The sequence below is a fragment of the Haliotis asinina genome, chromosome 4 (assembly GCF_037392515.1).
Source record: "Haliotis asinina isolate JCU_RB_2024 chromosome 4, JCU_Hal_asi_v2, whole genome shotgun sequence".
Classification (NCBI taxonomy): Eukaryota; Metazoa; Mollusca; class Gastropoda; order Lepetellida; family Haliotidae; genus Haliotis; species Haliotis asinina.
The window spans coordinates 74327417-74345472 of record NC_090283.1 but is presented as its reverse complement, the minus strand read 5'-3'; the positions used below and the strand labels follow the sequence as shown (position 1 = coordinate 74345472).

The 18056-nt window shown below is 43.5% G+C and overlaps 1 protein-coding gene across 1 annotated transcript; it reads right to left on the bottom strand.

Moving 5' to 3' along the window:
* Nucleotides 1-451: 451 nt before the first annotated feature.
* On the bottom strand, nucleotides 452-17703 carry LOC137281863 (uncharacterized). Its single transcript, XM_067813518.1, has 4 exons — nucleotides 17489-17703; nucleotides 16078-16243; nucleotides 4350-4473; nucleotides 452-2942 (listed from the first exon to the last, which is right to left on the bottom strand). The coding sequence occupies exons 1-3, from the start codon at nucleotides 17621-17623 to the stop codon at nucleotides 4373-4375; spliced, it is 402 nt and encodes a 133-aa protein (XP_067669619.1). The 5' UTR covers nucleotides 17624-17703; the 3' UTR covers nucleotides 452-2942; nucleotides 4350-4372.
* Between the last annotated feature and the right edge of the window lie 353 nt (nucleotides 17704-18056).

Sequence of the window (18056 nt, the reverse complement as noted above, 5' to 3'; positions counted from 1 at the left end):
GAAAGTGTAAGCATGGCAATAACATTTTTCTGGTGTAAGCTTGACTAGTAGCACACTGAGGATTCCTGAAACAAGGCTAAATCAGTCTCTTGAGTAGTCTCCCCCAAACAACTGAATAAAGAAAACACCGACTTTCTGAGCCTGTGAAATGTCTATTAGGGCTTCAATGATTCACCCAAACCTGCGAGGACGGCTTTCAGAGTTCCAGTGCAGCACTCTGATGATAAATATACATGAGATGTAATTTGTATTCCAATACAGTACCTTTTTGGATTGGGATTCACAAAGAGAATTCACCCTGAATCCCAATACCGTTATGATAGACCAAATATCTACACATCAAATAAGTTTAATTTAATGATGCTTTGAACAGTTTTCCTGTGATATCATGGAGTGTCAGCTTAACGCAAATAATGTTGTGGTTCCAATTACACCATTTTAAACTTTAGGGTTTTGTTTTATATTTTTTTTTCTAAAGTACAAACTAATAACACATGTATCAATTTAAAATTCAATCAAACTTGCAGCCATTATGTCATCTGTGTGTTCGTTTGGTGCTGGATAAAAACAATGGTATCTGGAAGCTTATTTTAATCATACCACTTAAAGAAACAGGATCGGTACCAGAATTCAGAGGTCAGTGAGGTAATCAGATCCACTACATTTTCTTTATTGGCCTAATCTGGCCCATTGATGCAAACAAATTACATGTTACAAATTATTCTTGTAACATTAAACCACCATAGAATGTAAATCTGTCATATGAAGGAAACACAACCACTATGTGATATTTGTACAATCAGAGTATCAAGATGTTTCAACATTCACTGGAACAGCAGACTATAGGTCACATCGGCAATGTGAATTGTAAATCAGTACAATGTGAATAGTATCAGTACAGTCTAGGTCAAAGATCACAATGGTACAAACTGGATCACTGATTACCACATGGCCACATCAGCACGTCATGGGTCATCAATCTGGCCTACAGTCCTGGCAAGTTGGGCACCACAATCATCTTCATGTACCAAAAAAAAGTGTCTGTTGATGAAGGATCATAATGTTATAAGTCGTTGTAGTCCATGCATGTAGCACACAAAGATGACTTTTCACAGTCAATATCACCGCGGTGATGACACTTGGCTTGTTGCCCTGTATCTGTAAGGTGAAGCATCAGGCCACAGTACCACTATACATCCAGCTCAGCCACACTCTAAACAGAGGTCTAAAGTCCCATGATAACAGCCCTTTAACACCCAGTAGCAGTGGAGAAATGTAATTCTGAATCAGTACAAGTTTAAATTGAATAACACTGACAGCGAGTGTGAGTGCAACAAACATTTACCTCCTTTGGACGATACAAGACTTCCATCAATCTTCTGGACTAGATTAACACATGAAAAATAAACAAATTCTATGGTATTGTGTATTGTAAATGGTCTTACTACACAAGTACAGTGAAACTGATATAAATACAACCCGTAAAAACTTACCTTGTCAGATTTAGATGGTAAGCTTCTGGCTCATATCAGTAATGTTGATTGTCATATTTAATATGACGCAGATGCGAACGGAAGTTCAAACATCAGCATCTTGCTTCAGATTACTGTAAAGTGGTGATTTTGTAAAGAGGATTACTCCAAACTGATACAGAAACGAAGCCCGAAGAAATAAGCACAACCCTGACAAATACAAACCAAGATAAAGTTTACAAGGTCGACTGTCATGCCTAACCAACGAGAGACAGGGCACATGGACGAATTTTTGCTACTGAGCAGTATGAACTGGCACTAAATGGTGGTGAATGGGACATTTTCAAGGAATGACAGTACCCTGGCTGCAATTGGCCGAGTTGTTTCACAGATTTCAATTATTTCTGGACGAATTGTTTTCAGAAATCAGGAATTTTTATTCACGTCACCTGGTATTTATTGAGAACATATCACAACCAAGAATACAAAAGACATTACTAAAACTGTTTTCAGTTCAGTTTTCTCTGTTGAATTAAATTAAGAATGTTTATACAGGAAAGTAAATTTGAAGCAGGTTGTGAGTCTGACAAACAGGACTCTTGACAGTCAGACTCAGGGATTGTGAAGTGAACCCCTTTGAATTCCAGCCTGATTTTGAATACTACTTATGTTAATTTAGCATGAGCTTGGTTTTAATGCCACTTTGAACTTACTGTTTTTTAACACTGATACACTATCCGTTTGACTGTATTGATAAAATATACATGATGTATCACACAGTGTAAAACTATTTCAACACAAGAATGCTTTAACACATTATCTCTAGACCTAAATGAGCAAACATTACATAAGGCTGCAAGTTGCCACATCTCCCCTTTGAAGCCTACAAGAGTTGTCTCCCTTGACTGGAAAACTAACAAGCTCCTCACAGTGCTACCCTGATGGCAGCAATATTGGGAGGCTAACAAAGGTGTCATGTGCTGGGACTTAGCTTGGAATATTCACATTTGCTCCATAAAAATGATGGATCAAGTGAACCAGCCAAGCTGTGTAAGAACCCCAAAATATTTACTACAAATTACAGCATCAACACTGCCATGCACGACTGAAACCTAAGGATCAGGAATCCGGCCAATACAAATCAGTGGCTTAACAGAAGAATATAAAACAGACATAAATGAAACTAATATCAATAACAAGCATGTCAATTTCATAAACAGTTGGAAGAAATGGCTTAACAAATACTGACAAGCATTGAAAGTCTTTTCAATTTCAAATTTAAAAAATGTACATAAAATATGTCATGCAATTGAATATCTGTGTTGGATCGGATGTAACTCAACACCTGTCTTTAGACCAGCTGTGGTCAGTAGTCAAACTACAATGCATAGTAGCTGCATTAAGATCAGCCAGACTGGCTGGCCGGCCAACACACAAACCCATATGGACAGGCAACTTCTCAGTTGGCGTCTGTGGGAAAAGAAAATACTGTGAACAATCGTAAACCAATTATATCCAAAGTTTTGTTACTTCTGCAACACATCTACTCACACTATAACTACTTATTGGTTTGTTTATTGTTTAGTGCTTAACAAATATTACAGATTTAGAATGGGTGCCAAAAGTAAACTTAGGCTCTGTATTATTTGTTATAATCCGTTTGGTTCAAAAGTGGACTGATGAATTGCAATCTAACTAGACAACTATTAAACAGAAAATACTCAATGAAATGCTGATCATAATCAAAACATCATACCAACTTTGTGATTTCTTTTGCAAAATGTTTGTCCTAAAAACCCACAAGTTGTTTAAGAAACTATCTCTAATATATCTGCACAGTTCACTGTTTGTTACGAGGGAGGAGTGCAGAGAACAGCCAGGTCTGCTTTAGAGCCAAACTGGCTATGTACTGCTGTACTGAGTCTACCCCTACCCTGAGTCTTACCCCCTTGTAACACAAACCAATAATTTGACACCATGATCGTTTGTTAAACAACTTTTATCCTAAGATGAATAAACTGAGATATATTAACTTGGCATAGGAGTGAGTGAGCTTAGTTTACACCGCTTTTAGCAATATTCCAGCAATATCACGGCGGGGGAGACCAGAAAATAGGCTTCACACATTGTACCCATGTGGGGAATGGAACCCGGGTCTCCGGCGTGACGAGCGAACGCTTTAACCACTGGGCTATCCCACTACCCTAACTTGGCATAGGAACTTATGAGGATTTGCAATGTTAATTTCACTTATTCGTTTACCTTTTTGTTTAAAGTTTCACTGCAACCAGACTACAGTATGAGGTCGGGTCAACTGCCCTTTAAGTGATGTATGACCGTCCTATCAAACATTTTCGCTCGAAAACTCGAAAGAGTCCAAATGCTATTTTAAACATGAGCACATAAATACCGCTGCTGAAAATAGTGTTCTTGTCAATTTTCCTGGATGTCATGTTGCTGAAATATAAACTAATAGTAACCATGTCTTCAGAAACCTCAAAGCATATCTACAGTAGGTGGAATATCTGTGTTTTATAGATTTCATTTGTTGAGAGATCTGTGTCAGTGACTGGGGAACAGATAATCCAAAAAACGTTTTGTAAGTCTCGCTACTCCCTAAAGAGTGATGATTGGTTAAATCTGTCCTGATGTCTCGTATCAAACTGGAAGGGCATAAGTCGCTCAAAGGTTAGTTGACATGATGTTGTAAAAGGGCTTGTTACACTCAGTATAGCAGTGAAACGAATAACACTAAGCCTAAGATTACTCAGACTGAATTCTTATTGCAATTAAATTTTTTTCAGAAACGTGATGAGGTTGTACAGCACTGCCAACTTCAATGCAAATGCTAAATCTTTAAATGCAGGGTACAGCTACCTTGTCAAGAATCAGCCTTTGGCTTAGTAACCGCAATCTTTGAGCGCATCACAGATACTTGTCACAGCTAGACAGTTGTTTGATGGTTGGACAGATTCATCGTCATAGAGTCCAACAACGTACGCTGAAAACAAAAGAGGGTGGAATTACTGAATCTAATAAAAGAATTGGGGGATTGCAAGACCTACTGGCAAACAAGGATAAGTTAGACCAGTGTAGAGAACACGTTTGAGGGGAGTAGGCAATGCACAGCAAAGAACAAACCCATTTGACTTGAGTAAGGTAGAGCAGATGTACGCTAGTGCACATGCAGTGCATGACAATGCAATTGATTCTTGCTCATCAGACTCTCGAGCTTCACCTATCCTGGACAAGAAAGGGTCCCCTTGCTCACAATGGCAAATGTCAGTGGGTGGCACTCATACATGCTAATACAGGTCAACTGTGAGGTCAGAGCTCAACTTATCCTTGTTTGCCAGTACACATATGGTTTATTTCATAAGGTATTGTTTGCTTTAACACCACACTCAGCAGTATTCCAGCTGTCAATAATGACAATGACATGACTGACAACACACGAGACATTTGCTCCTCTCAGGCATTAACAGGTGCTCAAATAATCAGGGGTTCAAACATATCTTTCAAAAAGATCACGATGATGTAATTATGAAAGAATAAATCAACATGGTATTTGATGTTAATGTTTACTTGACTATTTATCAAGAAGTGATTAATAGCAACAAAGTCAACTCTATTTTTTATCATTGTGAAATTTGATACCTACATTTTGAGCAGACATGAAAAGAAATACAGTTTCTTTTTTACATTTTGTTTACAGTTTGAAACCGTAAGCAGAAATTATGTAGTAGCTTACAGACAAGTAAGATACCATTATTTGACTGCCCGAAATGATAACTGCCTTGTCCCCAGGCTTAAGGCGATGGGAGGCTTGAGCCCCTGGTAAGGTACAGTATAATGAACTATTGTGGGGTTTTGACCACATGCTGTAAAATAACTCCTTTGAGGTTGTGATAATAATAAATATTAAAATTTAAATATTTTAGATATTTAAATACTTACCTTACCATAGGTCTTATGCATATTACCTCAAGCTTCGCTAGAAGAGATCAGACAGTTGTTGATTCGCCATTCCCTGAATGGCTACCTCGTGTAATCTACGGATGTAGTCATGGAAGTGACGTGATCTCCCTACTCGCGCGAACGTGAGCAATCCAAAATTCACTTTTACTGGCAGCAGCACAAAAAAGGTCCGAAGAGTCCAAAGTGTGGAGGAGCATCCAGCGCTGGGAGGGAGTCACCGCCCTATGGTAAGGTAAGTATTTAAATATCTAAAATATTTAGATTTTAATAAATTTTTAACTTACCTTACCGTAGGTCTTATGTATATGGCTTCGACAGAGAGTACGGTGGTGTGGACTCTGGAGGGCCTTCAACTCTTCAGCAGACAAAGCACATGCACAGGAGACCTGGGAGACCGATGCCAAACATCACAGGGCAAACCTTGAAACAGGACAAAGGATAACCCAAGGGAACTCCAAAGAGAAACCGACGCACCCAGAGGGTGAGGTTAATCTTAAGACCAATGGTAAGAACAACATAATTACCTAATGGGCGGAAGGCCGGGTGAGTTGCTGTGCAACCACCAACTGGCCAAACGACCGCCAAGTCCCTCAGGTAGTGTGAGGCAAAAACGGTGGTTGACTTCCAAAAACAACCCTCCATAATCTGTGGCACTGTACAGTTTCTGTGGGGGGCCATAGCGGATGCCAGAGCTCTAATTTCATGGGGGTTGTTCGCCATCGGATGGGGAAGTTTCTTGGCATCATACGCCACCAGGATAGTCGAACGAAGCCACAAGGCAATCATGTTTCTGTTTACTTCCCCCTTGCAAGACGAAAAAAAGGGATAAACAGTCTTTTCCGGCAACATCTCTTAGAGGTAGATCTCTGGATATAACATCTAAGAGCCCTGACTGGACACAGGAACTCTTCCTCAGTATCATGTCATCCCAGGATAGTCTATAAAGGCGGGATGGAGAACTGTCTGTCTGGTTGACCGGCAAGCTGATTCTTGGCAATGAAGTCCCACAGTAAACCCAAGTTGACTCAACCATGCCTCGCTTGTTCAAAGCGCACTTGTGTGACATCCAGGGCATGAATCTCACTAGTAACTCTAGCTGCTGTAGCAAGGGTTAGTAAGAAAACCGTCTTCTTTGACAACAGTTCAAAAGAGGCATCCTCTAGAGGCTCATATGGGGGTCCTCTCAAGTGTTGTAAAACGACATTTAGATCCGAAGCTGGAGGGCAGAACTTGACCTTCTGGTCCTCAAACTTAAAAGCCTTAAGCAGGGCAACCAACTTGGGTACTTTAGAAATCTGAAAATTCGTTTTGACCGTCAAGACAGAGTTCAGCGCTGACAAATAGGTACCCAACGTACTCCCTTTCAGATGCTTGGAGTTGCGTAGGAACATCAAAACGTTCGCCACAAACTGTGGGGAGGCTGTCATGGGATCCTGTGATCTCTGAACACAAAAGTTTTCAAATGAGCGCCACTTCGCCCTTAATGCCTTCTGTAAATGGCCCAGCCGTGCAGATGGAATCTCAGCGGATCTGGATGGAGTTGACTGTGAGGATGACGAAGAAGGTGTGGCCAATCTGGGAGCTGAAATGGTTCTCCGCTGACGAGGCGTCACAGATCGAGGAACCACGGTCTGGCTGGCCACCAAGGCGCGACGAAAAGCAGTCTCACGTTCTGGGAGCAGAACAGGTGGTGGAAAAGTGTACGCGTCTAGACCTTCCCACGACAGGGATAGTGCGTCGACTGCCCAAGCCTGCGGATCCAGTACGGGAGACACGTAAGTTGGCAACTGGTGGTTGAAGCTCGTGGCAAAGAGGTCCATCAGGGGTCTCCCGTGGGGAAGGCAAATCTGACGAAACGTGTCTGGATGAAGCATCCATTCCGTCGGAGAAGGTCTGCCGGGACGCGACAATGCGTCTGCCAGTATATTCTTGCAGCCGGGTATGTGCCGTACCGCGACTGTGATCCCGTTGCTGTCTAGAAGGTCTGCTAGCAAGAACATTTGGTCTAGGAGTTGCTTGGGCCTGGTCGTGCTCTGGTTCCGGATAACCCAAACGACTGTGGAATTGTCAGACGCCACCAGGAGCTTGGTATTGGACAGGATTGGTAGCCAGTGGCGTACTGCTAGAATAACAGCTTGCATCTCCATGTTGTTTGATGTGCCACAACTTTTCAGCGTTGGACCACAGCCCTGAGATCGTCCGACCGGGCAGGTGGGCGCCCCACCCTAGCAGGGACGCGTCCACGAACAACTCGTGGTCGTGACTGAAGTCTTTCAAACAGACGCCGGTGCAGACATTCGATTCTACCGTCCACCACCGAAGATACTGATGTAGATGTGGAGGTAGAAGGAACTGTGACTTGAGATCGTTCATCTGGATGAATGGTAACAGGAACCTCTGTTACAACATAAGGCACCCCCTGAGAGAAAGATCTTGCATCGACATCAAAAGACCCAACAGAGACTGCCACTCTCTGAGGGTCATGGGTTGAGAGAGACCTCAATCCGCAAACACAAGTATCTTCCGCCACCGATCTGGAGGGACCCTGACAAGATTGTCCTTCGTTAGAAACAAACCCCTGATGAAGGTCAGCTCTTGTGTTGGCTCCAGATGTGACTGGATGTGATGATGTCGGTGTTAACAATCCAACCCAGTTGATGTAACAGGCGGGTGGAGAAGTCCAACTGTTTGCATAGCAGTTGAGGACTGCAGTGGTTGAGAAGACAGTCGTCTATGTACGGATCGAAGTCCACTCCCCTGAGATGTAGAAACCTGGTAACCGGCAGCGTGATCTGTGTGAAAAGCCACAGGGCTGTAGAAATTCCAAACGGAGGCACCCTCCACTGGTAATGCATTCCGTTGAAGACGAACCTCAAGTACTTCCTGTGATGTGGATATATGGGAACGTGCAGATACGCATCCTGTAAGTCCAGACTGGCTAGCCAAGCCCCTTGTGACATTTTGGCTCGAATCTGCTCTAGTGACGTCATCAGGAAATTTGGAAGTTCGGCCAGATACTGTCTGTTGAAGGCTGCCATATTGTGAATCATGCGCATCTTGTCGGAATCTTTCTTTGGCACCAGGAAGATGGGTGAGTAGAACCCCGGGGAGCGGTGGGGTTCCAGCACTGTCTCTATGGCTCTCTTGGACAATAGGATATTGGACGCTAGGAGAGCTAGTTGGTGTTGAGGATATATCCGCGACTGGGGATTAGATGTCAGTGGTGGAGTCTCGACCAATGGCAGCTTGTAGCCGGACTTCAAGATCTTGCTTACAAACGGGTCCTCTAGGAATGACCAGTTGGGCCAGAAGATCCCTAGTCTCCCACCTACTGGAGTCGGATGGATAGGTACGACAGGGGGTGGGAGGTCCCAGTCGTAGGCATCCAAGGCTTCAGCGACCAGAGTAGGGGCGCTTGCCTCTGCCTCACCCTGGCGTTGAAGGGGTGTCCCGGCTCCTGGGGCTTCCGCTGATTGTCGTTGTCCTTGGCGCGGCCACGCCCCCTCCCAAAGGAGGAACGGATGGATTTCCTCCTAGGTATATATCGTTTCTTGCCGCTACCTCTGGCTCTGCCACGAAAGGCAGAACCCAGCGCCTCAAAAGTAGACAACTGTACTTCGGTGTTGGTTAACTCCGCATGAGACTTGTAAACATCCGGGATCTTATCGGCGAATGGAAACTTGGAGGTGAAGGGCGCACGAAGCAATTGGTGTTTAAACTCTTCCTGCCAATTGCACGTATCCAAGAAGCCGGAGCGGCGAACAGATGTAGTCATGGCCAAAGCTGCACGCAAATGACCAAGAAGGTCATGAAGAACCTTGCTTTGCCACTGAAAAATCGTCGTGTGGTGGTCCACCCCGGAGGCGTTGTCTTCTGATAAGTCTACTGCACCCGTTGAAGTAGCCGAGGCTAACGCAGAAATAGGTTTGAGCATGCGTTTGAGTTCCATGTCAATGGCCGTCAACTTAGAGTCTAGAACTTTATAGGCCGAGAGTGTAGAACCTGACAGGCGCTTGAGAGAGTCGTCCTGAGCAGCTCCATTATCCGTGAAGTCTAGGCTGTGGATCTTATAATCCGACTTCCTTGACTTGGATGCCTTGATCGTTGGATTCAATGAAAGCTTGGCAAAATTCTCGTCCAGGAGAGACACTGTATCCGCCACCATAGGATGAGGTGGAATGAGTAGTTCAGGAGACAAATGGATGGACGACGGGTTATTGGAGTCCACTGACGGAGAAGGACAGTCAGGCAGCCTATCAGCGATCCATTCAAACACTGCCGATAGTGGTAGATAAGTGCCATCATCATCGCCTACTCCTGCCTCTACATCATAGTCAGGGCAGAAGTGTTGCTCCTCCAAATCCTCCCAGGAGACCGAAGTCGATTCCCGCCGCTGAGTGGAAGAGGTAGTTGGAGTCCGAGTAGAAGAAGCTTTAAGAGAAACTCGAGGAGCCTCCGGGAGAACGTGAACACCGGGTTCTGGAACAGTGCCGAGGAGATCTAGATCGCGATCGGAAGCGCCGCCGACTCCTATTGGAACAAGAATCCTCCAAGGAGCGTCTAGGAGAGTGTGAACACGAGCGTGAGCGCCGACTATGGTGTGGGGAACGGGAACGCCGACCTCTCGGAGATCTGGACTGCGATCTATGTCTCGAGCGCTCAGCTTTCAAGCGCAGAGCACGCTCCTCGTCCAGCTGTCGTTGTAACACCTCCTCCCAGGAAAGTGTGTGAGAAATCCTGGGGATCTGATAAGGCTCTGGCGTAGGCACAGGAGCTGGCGTCTGAACAAGTGCTGGCGTTGGTATAGGCGCTGGTACCGGGACCAGTGAGGGTGTCCCCATCGGAGCTAGCGTGGGCGCTGGCACAGGCATAGGGCGCTGGCACAGGCATAGGCGTTGAAGTTGGAGCAAGTTCTGGCATCAAGGTAGGCACTGACATCGGCAAAGGTGCTGGCGCTGCAGATGTGGTAGGCGCTGGTTCTCTTACTGAAGTGCTGGGCGTCAGGAGAGACTGCAAAAGTCTCTGAACTTCTGGGTGAGCCAAGGCGTCAGAACGGGATAAGTCGACGAAGGCGTCCGAGCGAGGGGGCTCCGGAGACGAGCAAACAGGCGTCACTTACGAGCGTTCCAAACCTGACGTCGGCGTAGGCACTGGAAAGGTAGGTAGCTCTGGGTTGTCCTGTAAGGAACCTAAGGATGATGCTGGGGAAGACATTCTCCTCCTTCGCTGAGTAAACCTTTTCCTACGAACGGATAAAAAGGTCTTGAAACCCGCCACTGAAAGACTTGCACAATGCTGACAGCGACTGTCAAAGGAGCAGGCCTGTGATGCACAATCTGGACACCTGGGGTGGGGATCCTTAGCTGACTTCTGCCCCTTGTAGACAGTGCAAAACTGCCAAGTCATACACAGTTAACTGCAACAGATAAACATAAACCGACGCGTCAAACTAAAAATCAACGCTAGTGGAGAGAACGAAAAACACCCCTACACAAAAAATGCAGCAAAAGCGCACCCCCAACAAGAAGTGGGTACACCTGTAAGCTCACGACAGCGACAGTCAGCAACCAACATGGCTACCTGCGAAGCACGCCACGTGGAACAAAAAACAAATGAAAAAGAAGGCAAAACAAGGAGAAATTACCATACGAAATGGCAGACCAGATGGAGGAAGCATCCCAAACGGAATAAAAACCTCCAAACCCGCCATGACACCTTTACAAGCGACGCAGGAAAAACCCACACCGAAGTGAGAGAAAAACATTTTTCAACACGACACAGCAAAGTGAGGGAACCTAGGCACCTAGGGAAACAACACACACCTCCCTGTTGAGAGACAACTGTATTCAACACAGATAGGAAAACTCCGAGTGAAACAAACACGTCTGAACAGACGAACGCGAGAGGTAAAAGTGAATTTTGGATTGCTTGTGTTCGCGTGAGTAGGGAGATCATGTCACTTCCGTGACTACATCCGTAGATTACACGAGGTAGCCATTCAGGGAATGGTGAATCGACGACTGTCTGATCTCTTCTAGTGAAGCTTGAGGTAATATACATAAAACCTATGGTAAGGCAAGTTAAAAATTTTACTCTACAAAGATACTGTAATTTGTTTTAGAGGCAAGGAAATCAGGACAGCTGGTGTGAACGATTCGCTCATCCTTTGCTGATCTGACCAACTAAAGATCCTCACTAGGAATCAAGGTCACAACACTATGTCATGCAATACATAGGTCACAACAGGATACATATCATGATACACATACTCACACAAAATTGTGTATTTGAGTATGTAATTTTCTGAATAAAATTTATGCTTCAAACTGATCCTGACTCATGCATATTATGCTTATCTCCTCCCTCTATGCAAAGATAGCTCAACACTTAAAATCCATTGAAGTTCCCTTCTAATTGAAGCTGACCTACAATACACTCACCCATTGGCAGTCTCCAGTCTGACCAAAAGGGTCACATGACCAACCATGCTTGCCACTCTCTCCAACATGAGAATTACTGTGAATTCAACATGCCTGAGAGGGGCGGTTGGGAGGAGTTGACGCCATGAGCCAGGATAAGGATAAAATATCAATTTTATTCAGAAAATTACATATTTTCCATTATCCTGAATCATGCTTATTATGCTTACAGAATCCGACGGAGTGGTGGTGGGTCAGAGAATTAAAGAATCACATCCAGTTGAAACTGTCTTCTTTTGAAGCCTTCACTGATTAGAATGTGATGATATCTAGATCAGCTCAAGTCCTGCTAATGTTTAGTGCAACTGTATGTCAAAATTTCCCTCAAGACCAGTCGCGACCCTTCTTCACGTACATGTATCTTCATTCTGAGTACAGGGTCATAATCACTCATACTAGCCTGTTCAAGACGACCGCATGGACTCTCAACCATCATACTCTGCAAAGCGTCTTGTTCTCAACAAGTCACGTGATAAAAGGGTGAGTGAAACTCAGCGCCCTTGTGGAACCATTAGTTGTTGTACGACAATAACTGGCCAAAATTAGTTAATGCCATTGACGTCTTCTGTGGCGTGGTCCCGGGAGTAGTGCCTGGCAAACACTGTATTTGATCTCCAAAATCAGCCTCCATTACAGCTGTTAGCAAGCACTTTCCATGTGGAGTGTATGTTGATGCCAAGGCTCTCACTTCATGTGGATTGGAAGCTCACAGAGGTTCGAGTCTTGCTGTTTTGTAGACCCTCAGGATAATGCACTCATCCATGATGAAAAAGTGATACTTCCATAAGTGTCTCAGTAGATAATGAATGAATAGGCATTTGAAAAGTTGTCTTCTTGTCTTAGTATGTTGGAGATATATTTTCAATGCACTGACTGGGCACAATGATAAATCCTGTGCATCATGTGGACCGAGGGCTGTAGATAATGCCGGGATATGGAATTGTGTGTCTGGTTGTCCAGGCAGTTGATTTTTAGCAATAAAATCCCATCTGAATCCTAGATGTACAATCTCACGATGATGGACTCGAATTGTGTGTGATTAAGTCCAGAACATGTTTTCCTGACTTCCGTGCTGCTGTTGCTTGGGCAAATAGGAACAGTCTTTTCTCTGTCAATAATTCCAGCCATGTCCAGTCTGGAGGCTAGTGACATCACTCACGATTTGTTGTAGTACAACATTCAGATTCCAAGGTGGAGCCTTAACCGGTGATGTTGGTCTTCCAACTTGAACGAATGTAGTTAGATGTGTAGTTCAGGTACTTTAATCAGCTTGATCCCTATTTTCATGGTGATAACAAAGTTGAGTACCACCAAGTATGTCGAGAGTGTAAAACCTTTCAGTCGTCCGGTATGTCGTAGATGACATAAGTAGTCCACTACTGGAGTATGTGTGGTTGTATCCAGTTGAGTCAGTCACCTATCCTCTACTTTATAGGAATTGTTGCGAGTGTCTTTCATGAGCTTATATGACTTGACTACTTCAGGCACTTTCATAAGAGGCTCCATGTGTTGTAACGGGAATCAACGAGCGCTAGAGGTCGGGATGCGTTGTTGCTGTTGCTGATACTTAGTCGCAGTCTGAAAAGCTGTTGACATAGCTTCCAGGATGGCAGATATAGGTGCAATCTGCGGAAACGTCAAGTTGTTGATGTCCTCATTACTCTTCAATGCAGAGACTAAGTCCTGTTCATGATCCATGATGTGATCTCTGAGTCTGAGAAGAGGACATCTCCGGTCATGGAGATTGATGACATCTATCTCTGTCCTTTTGCGAGCTGATTTCCATGCAGCAAGTGTCATCATAGTCCCCCTGACTATATGTATCCCTGGAACGACTAACATTCCATGAATGCCTACGTTTATGTCTGTGTGAATATGTATCCGATGAAGATGATGAACGATGATGACGTCTTTGATGAACAGGGGATGTAGACAGAGAACACCTCTGGGTGTAACTAGGTCCACGAGTGCGAGCATTCGGTGAGTTGATGGAATGAGCATCATCCATTCTGCGACATGAAGATACAGTCAATGGCAATGCTTTCCGTGAATGGGAGTGTGCACACGATGCATCCTCTTCATCCGATGGACATAATGCAGTTGGGGAACCATCACAAAGAGCAATTGTAGTTGTAGCTGCTGAGTGGCATTTCCCATCCAGTTCAAAACGGCGATCCATCAGATCCATCATACGAGTGGTGAACTGTTGCATGAAGAGGCCGGTGTCCAGTGACTACCGTGCAAGTGGCGGCGGTTGATTAGCAGAAGCATCAGACGTGTCGAGTATAGACGTTCTAGATGTCTGTGTAGATCATAGTCTCTCTGAAGGATAAAGTGTAGCTGTCGACTTAGCTGATGAAGACCTAGTAAATGTTGATCGTTGATCATGAGAGCTGATGATCTGCACCTCAAGAAGTAGTAGTGGAGGTTCGTCGTAGATACAACATTTGTTGGGACGGACTATCTCATTGCTGAAAGACATTGTAGAAGCTGTTTGAGTGTAGTTACAGCGCAGACCTAGTAGTTGAAGATTTAGTCTCAGATGATGATGTCTTCAACTTCCTAGGTTGAGATGATACCGATTCTAACGATGCCCTCTTCTGTGATCTAGACAAAGTCTCACTAGTATCTCGTTCATGTACCCCAGGGTATGACAGGCTGATCACTAGAAATATGAATGTCAGCAATTAACAACGTACGGTTACTAGACGTGAAATCAACTGATTTAGACATGACTAACGAGAGCCTACATTGTTTGTCCTTACCATGCCTTTGAACAGTATATAAATATAATGCAAATTCTGAATCAGATAAATTCTGGCAAATTTCACAGCCAACAGTGGAAGAACAAATAGGTTTTATTGCATGATGGACATAATACATACGGATCAAATGCTGACAGCCACAGTTTACAGTGGGTGCACAATTTCATCAACTAGGAAAACATGTCCAAAACATGTAAAAGTTTCAACAATAATTTTACATAATGATGATAATGATTACAATCCAAAAAACGATTACGACATAATTTAGATTGTAAGACTGAAATATAAGCAAAAAAAATTAAAATCCAGCTATCCTCGCCAGTTGATGAAGGAGAGAGTGACGAACATGCTGGCGATGGTTGAGTGTATTGTATGTCAGCTTTAATTAGGCGTGAACTTCAAGGGATTTCAAGTCAGGGGTACAAAAATATTTTGAAAAGCCACTTGCCACAAGGCAAGTGACTTCAAGAAAGTTACTTGTCCTGACTTATTTTCCAAATGCCTTGATTTTATGACACAATGCGTGATGTTAATCGAAGAGCGGTAATTTCGCTCTCTACTACCTCTACTTTATCATTAGTGCTAACTTTAATAATAATAGCTTCATTCTGAGCAGACATGAAATGAAATCCAAGATTATTTGCAGATCAACACCATAAGTGAAAATTAGTAGTCCATGGACAAGTAAGACAGCATTATTTGATTGCCGGAAATGAAAACTGACTTGTCCCGGGAAACTGGCAATGGGATTTTTTAACCCCTGCAAGCGTGCCAACATTTTCACATAGAGGGAGAAGATAAGCTTAATAAGCATGAGTCAGGACACAGACACAGACGGGAGAGCATGTTTGAAAGGAGATGTCAGCTGGAAAAGGCATCTCTCATGGCCATTTTTACCAGCAAACGTGAATTGTGATATATTGTGCATTTTGCCATGCTTAACTGATGATATGGAAAGGAGCATGTCAGTATTAAGTGTACAATCTTGTACTGAACAGTGCCCATGAAGATCCCAGCTAGAATTGGTCTTCAGCAACCAATGCTTGTCTTCCAACTAACAAGACTGGCATGCTCACATTACTGACATGTCATTGTACCCCATTTGTGTAGATCAATCTGCATTCTGTTGATCACTGGATTGTCTGGTCCAGGCTTGATTATTTACAGACACCGCCACCATATAGCTAGAATATTGCTGTGCCCGGCGTTAATGAACAAGCAAACAAATGTACTGAAACAGAAAGATATGTATCATGTTTGGTATTGTTGCTTGAAAGCTCGCGCTGCACAGGTGTATCTTGACACTGCTCACTTCTCACACATGAAGTAAATCAGAACAATTTGGCACTATCTGTCAACATCATCAACTCATGTGAGCCTCACTCTGTTTGCTCTTGCTGACGGTCATTCCCCCAGGTCCACTCTTGGCTATAAGGAGGTTGGCATCAGAACGAATTGTGATGTATGACTTGTCTTTGATCTTTAGCTTGCCAGCTCCAGGACCTCCAGACATGATGGTGGACACAGTCATGAAAAAATCTTTTGGAATCTGAAACATGAACCAAGTCTTTGGAATGGTTTCGTAAATCGAGATTTACAAATTGTCTGTATCATCTATTGTTGGTTTCCTGTGAAACTCAGCGTAATTATGAGGGTCTGTAAATAACTCTGTCCCAAAATATTTCGTGACTGATATCAAGAATATCGACTTATGCAAGTATGATCTTCAGCTATGGACAAACCTGGTCAAAGTCTCATTACACGATCCTTTCAGTAGGCTGTTATGGTAAGCATAAAATGTTGAAGACAAATTCTAACAAAAGTCTTTTGGTAATACAAATTGCAAGATATTAGACCTGCTCAGGTTCTAATGATATACTGCAGGAAGATTTCTGTCATTATAATACTACTAAAATATACTGAAAATCATAGCAATAGCAGTGTTTTGCTCAGCAGACCCCTATGTAGGTACAAAATAATATCTGTGGATTTAAGACGTGTCTACCCGAGAGGAGCACACCACAAACATGGAAGATGTAATATTGTGACAATACCAATAATGACTCCATGATTATACACCATGGCTCATTTTCAGAACTACTTTTTCCACCCTAGTCACTTGCATTTCTTGACAATAGTTCTGTCAACAGGATTAAGCCTAGCTAGTTTGTGATTGGTGCATAAACAAACATGACATCCTAAATGGAAAGGACAGGTGCATTGCATTAAACTAGACACCATTTTTGTTATGTGTGAGGCAATATTTCAATGCTGAAATGAACTTCTCACCATTATTTCTGACAAAGACTGACAAATCAAACATACATTTGGCCCTTGTTTACTCACACCAGACATGGGAACACAAATATGACTCAGAGTTTCTTAATGGGCCAGACATGAAGGCGAAGCTGACTGGATCTGACATAGTGACAGCAACTACCGACCGAAAGGGGTGGTGACAACAGTGTCACGTCTGTGACTGGGCCCTGTGCGGGTCTGTGGTTCATGTACTGGGAACTACGATATGCTGACACAACGAACAACAGAGCCACCATTATGTGATCCCGTTTGACAAGCAATTTAATAGCCTGAGATGTCGCCTGCGAAAGAATAATTAAGTTCATGTTTGGAATTCCAAAGACTCAAACTAATAATTGCACCACAAATAATTCACACGTTCACCCATAATTATCCACCTGTGAATATCATGATATATTTCATTCAGTGAAAATAAGGAATACAAATTTTGAAACTTGAACAGAAGTGAACACTGGCAGTGGCGCCATATTCTTACCTCTCTGGCGACTTCGTCTGTCGCTCCCCATACGGAACCATCTAATCCGAAAACCCCTGCGTGATGAGATGCTTGCTGCTTGGCTGCTCCTGTTGTCAGGCAAGAAGTTGCCCAATTCTCCCACGACGATGACATTTGTTTATGTGATTCTCTTGACAATCAAATTCAAGTGCCGGAAATCTCCACCGCCTCTCAATCTTGCCGGTGCCTCGTTTAAATAATGCCTATGAAATATGATCCGTCAACAGCGCGACAAAGTTGGATTGATAAAGTTAGGGTTATGTATGTCAACTGGGAACTGTAGATGTCTTTACATGCAGTCATTGTATAAATCAGTTTATCCGTTATATAAAGTTTTGCGGCACCGATGAACATTGACAAGCATTAACCCTTGAGCATATATTTCAAGTTACCATTTTCTGGCATTACACCGAATATCGACTGCTGACACGTGCTCGAGTGTACGAAAATATGTTTGATATTGGTCTCTGGCAAAATAGCCCATAATGCATTTAACGGATCCAATACTTTTACCATGAGAAGTGGGAAAGGAGGGTGTGGAGGGTGT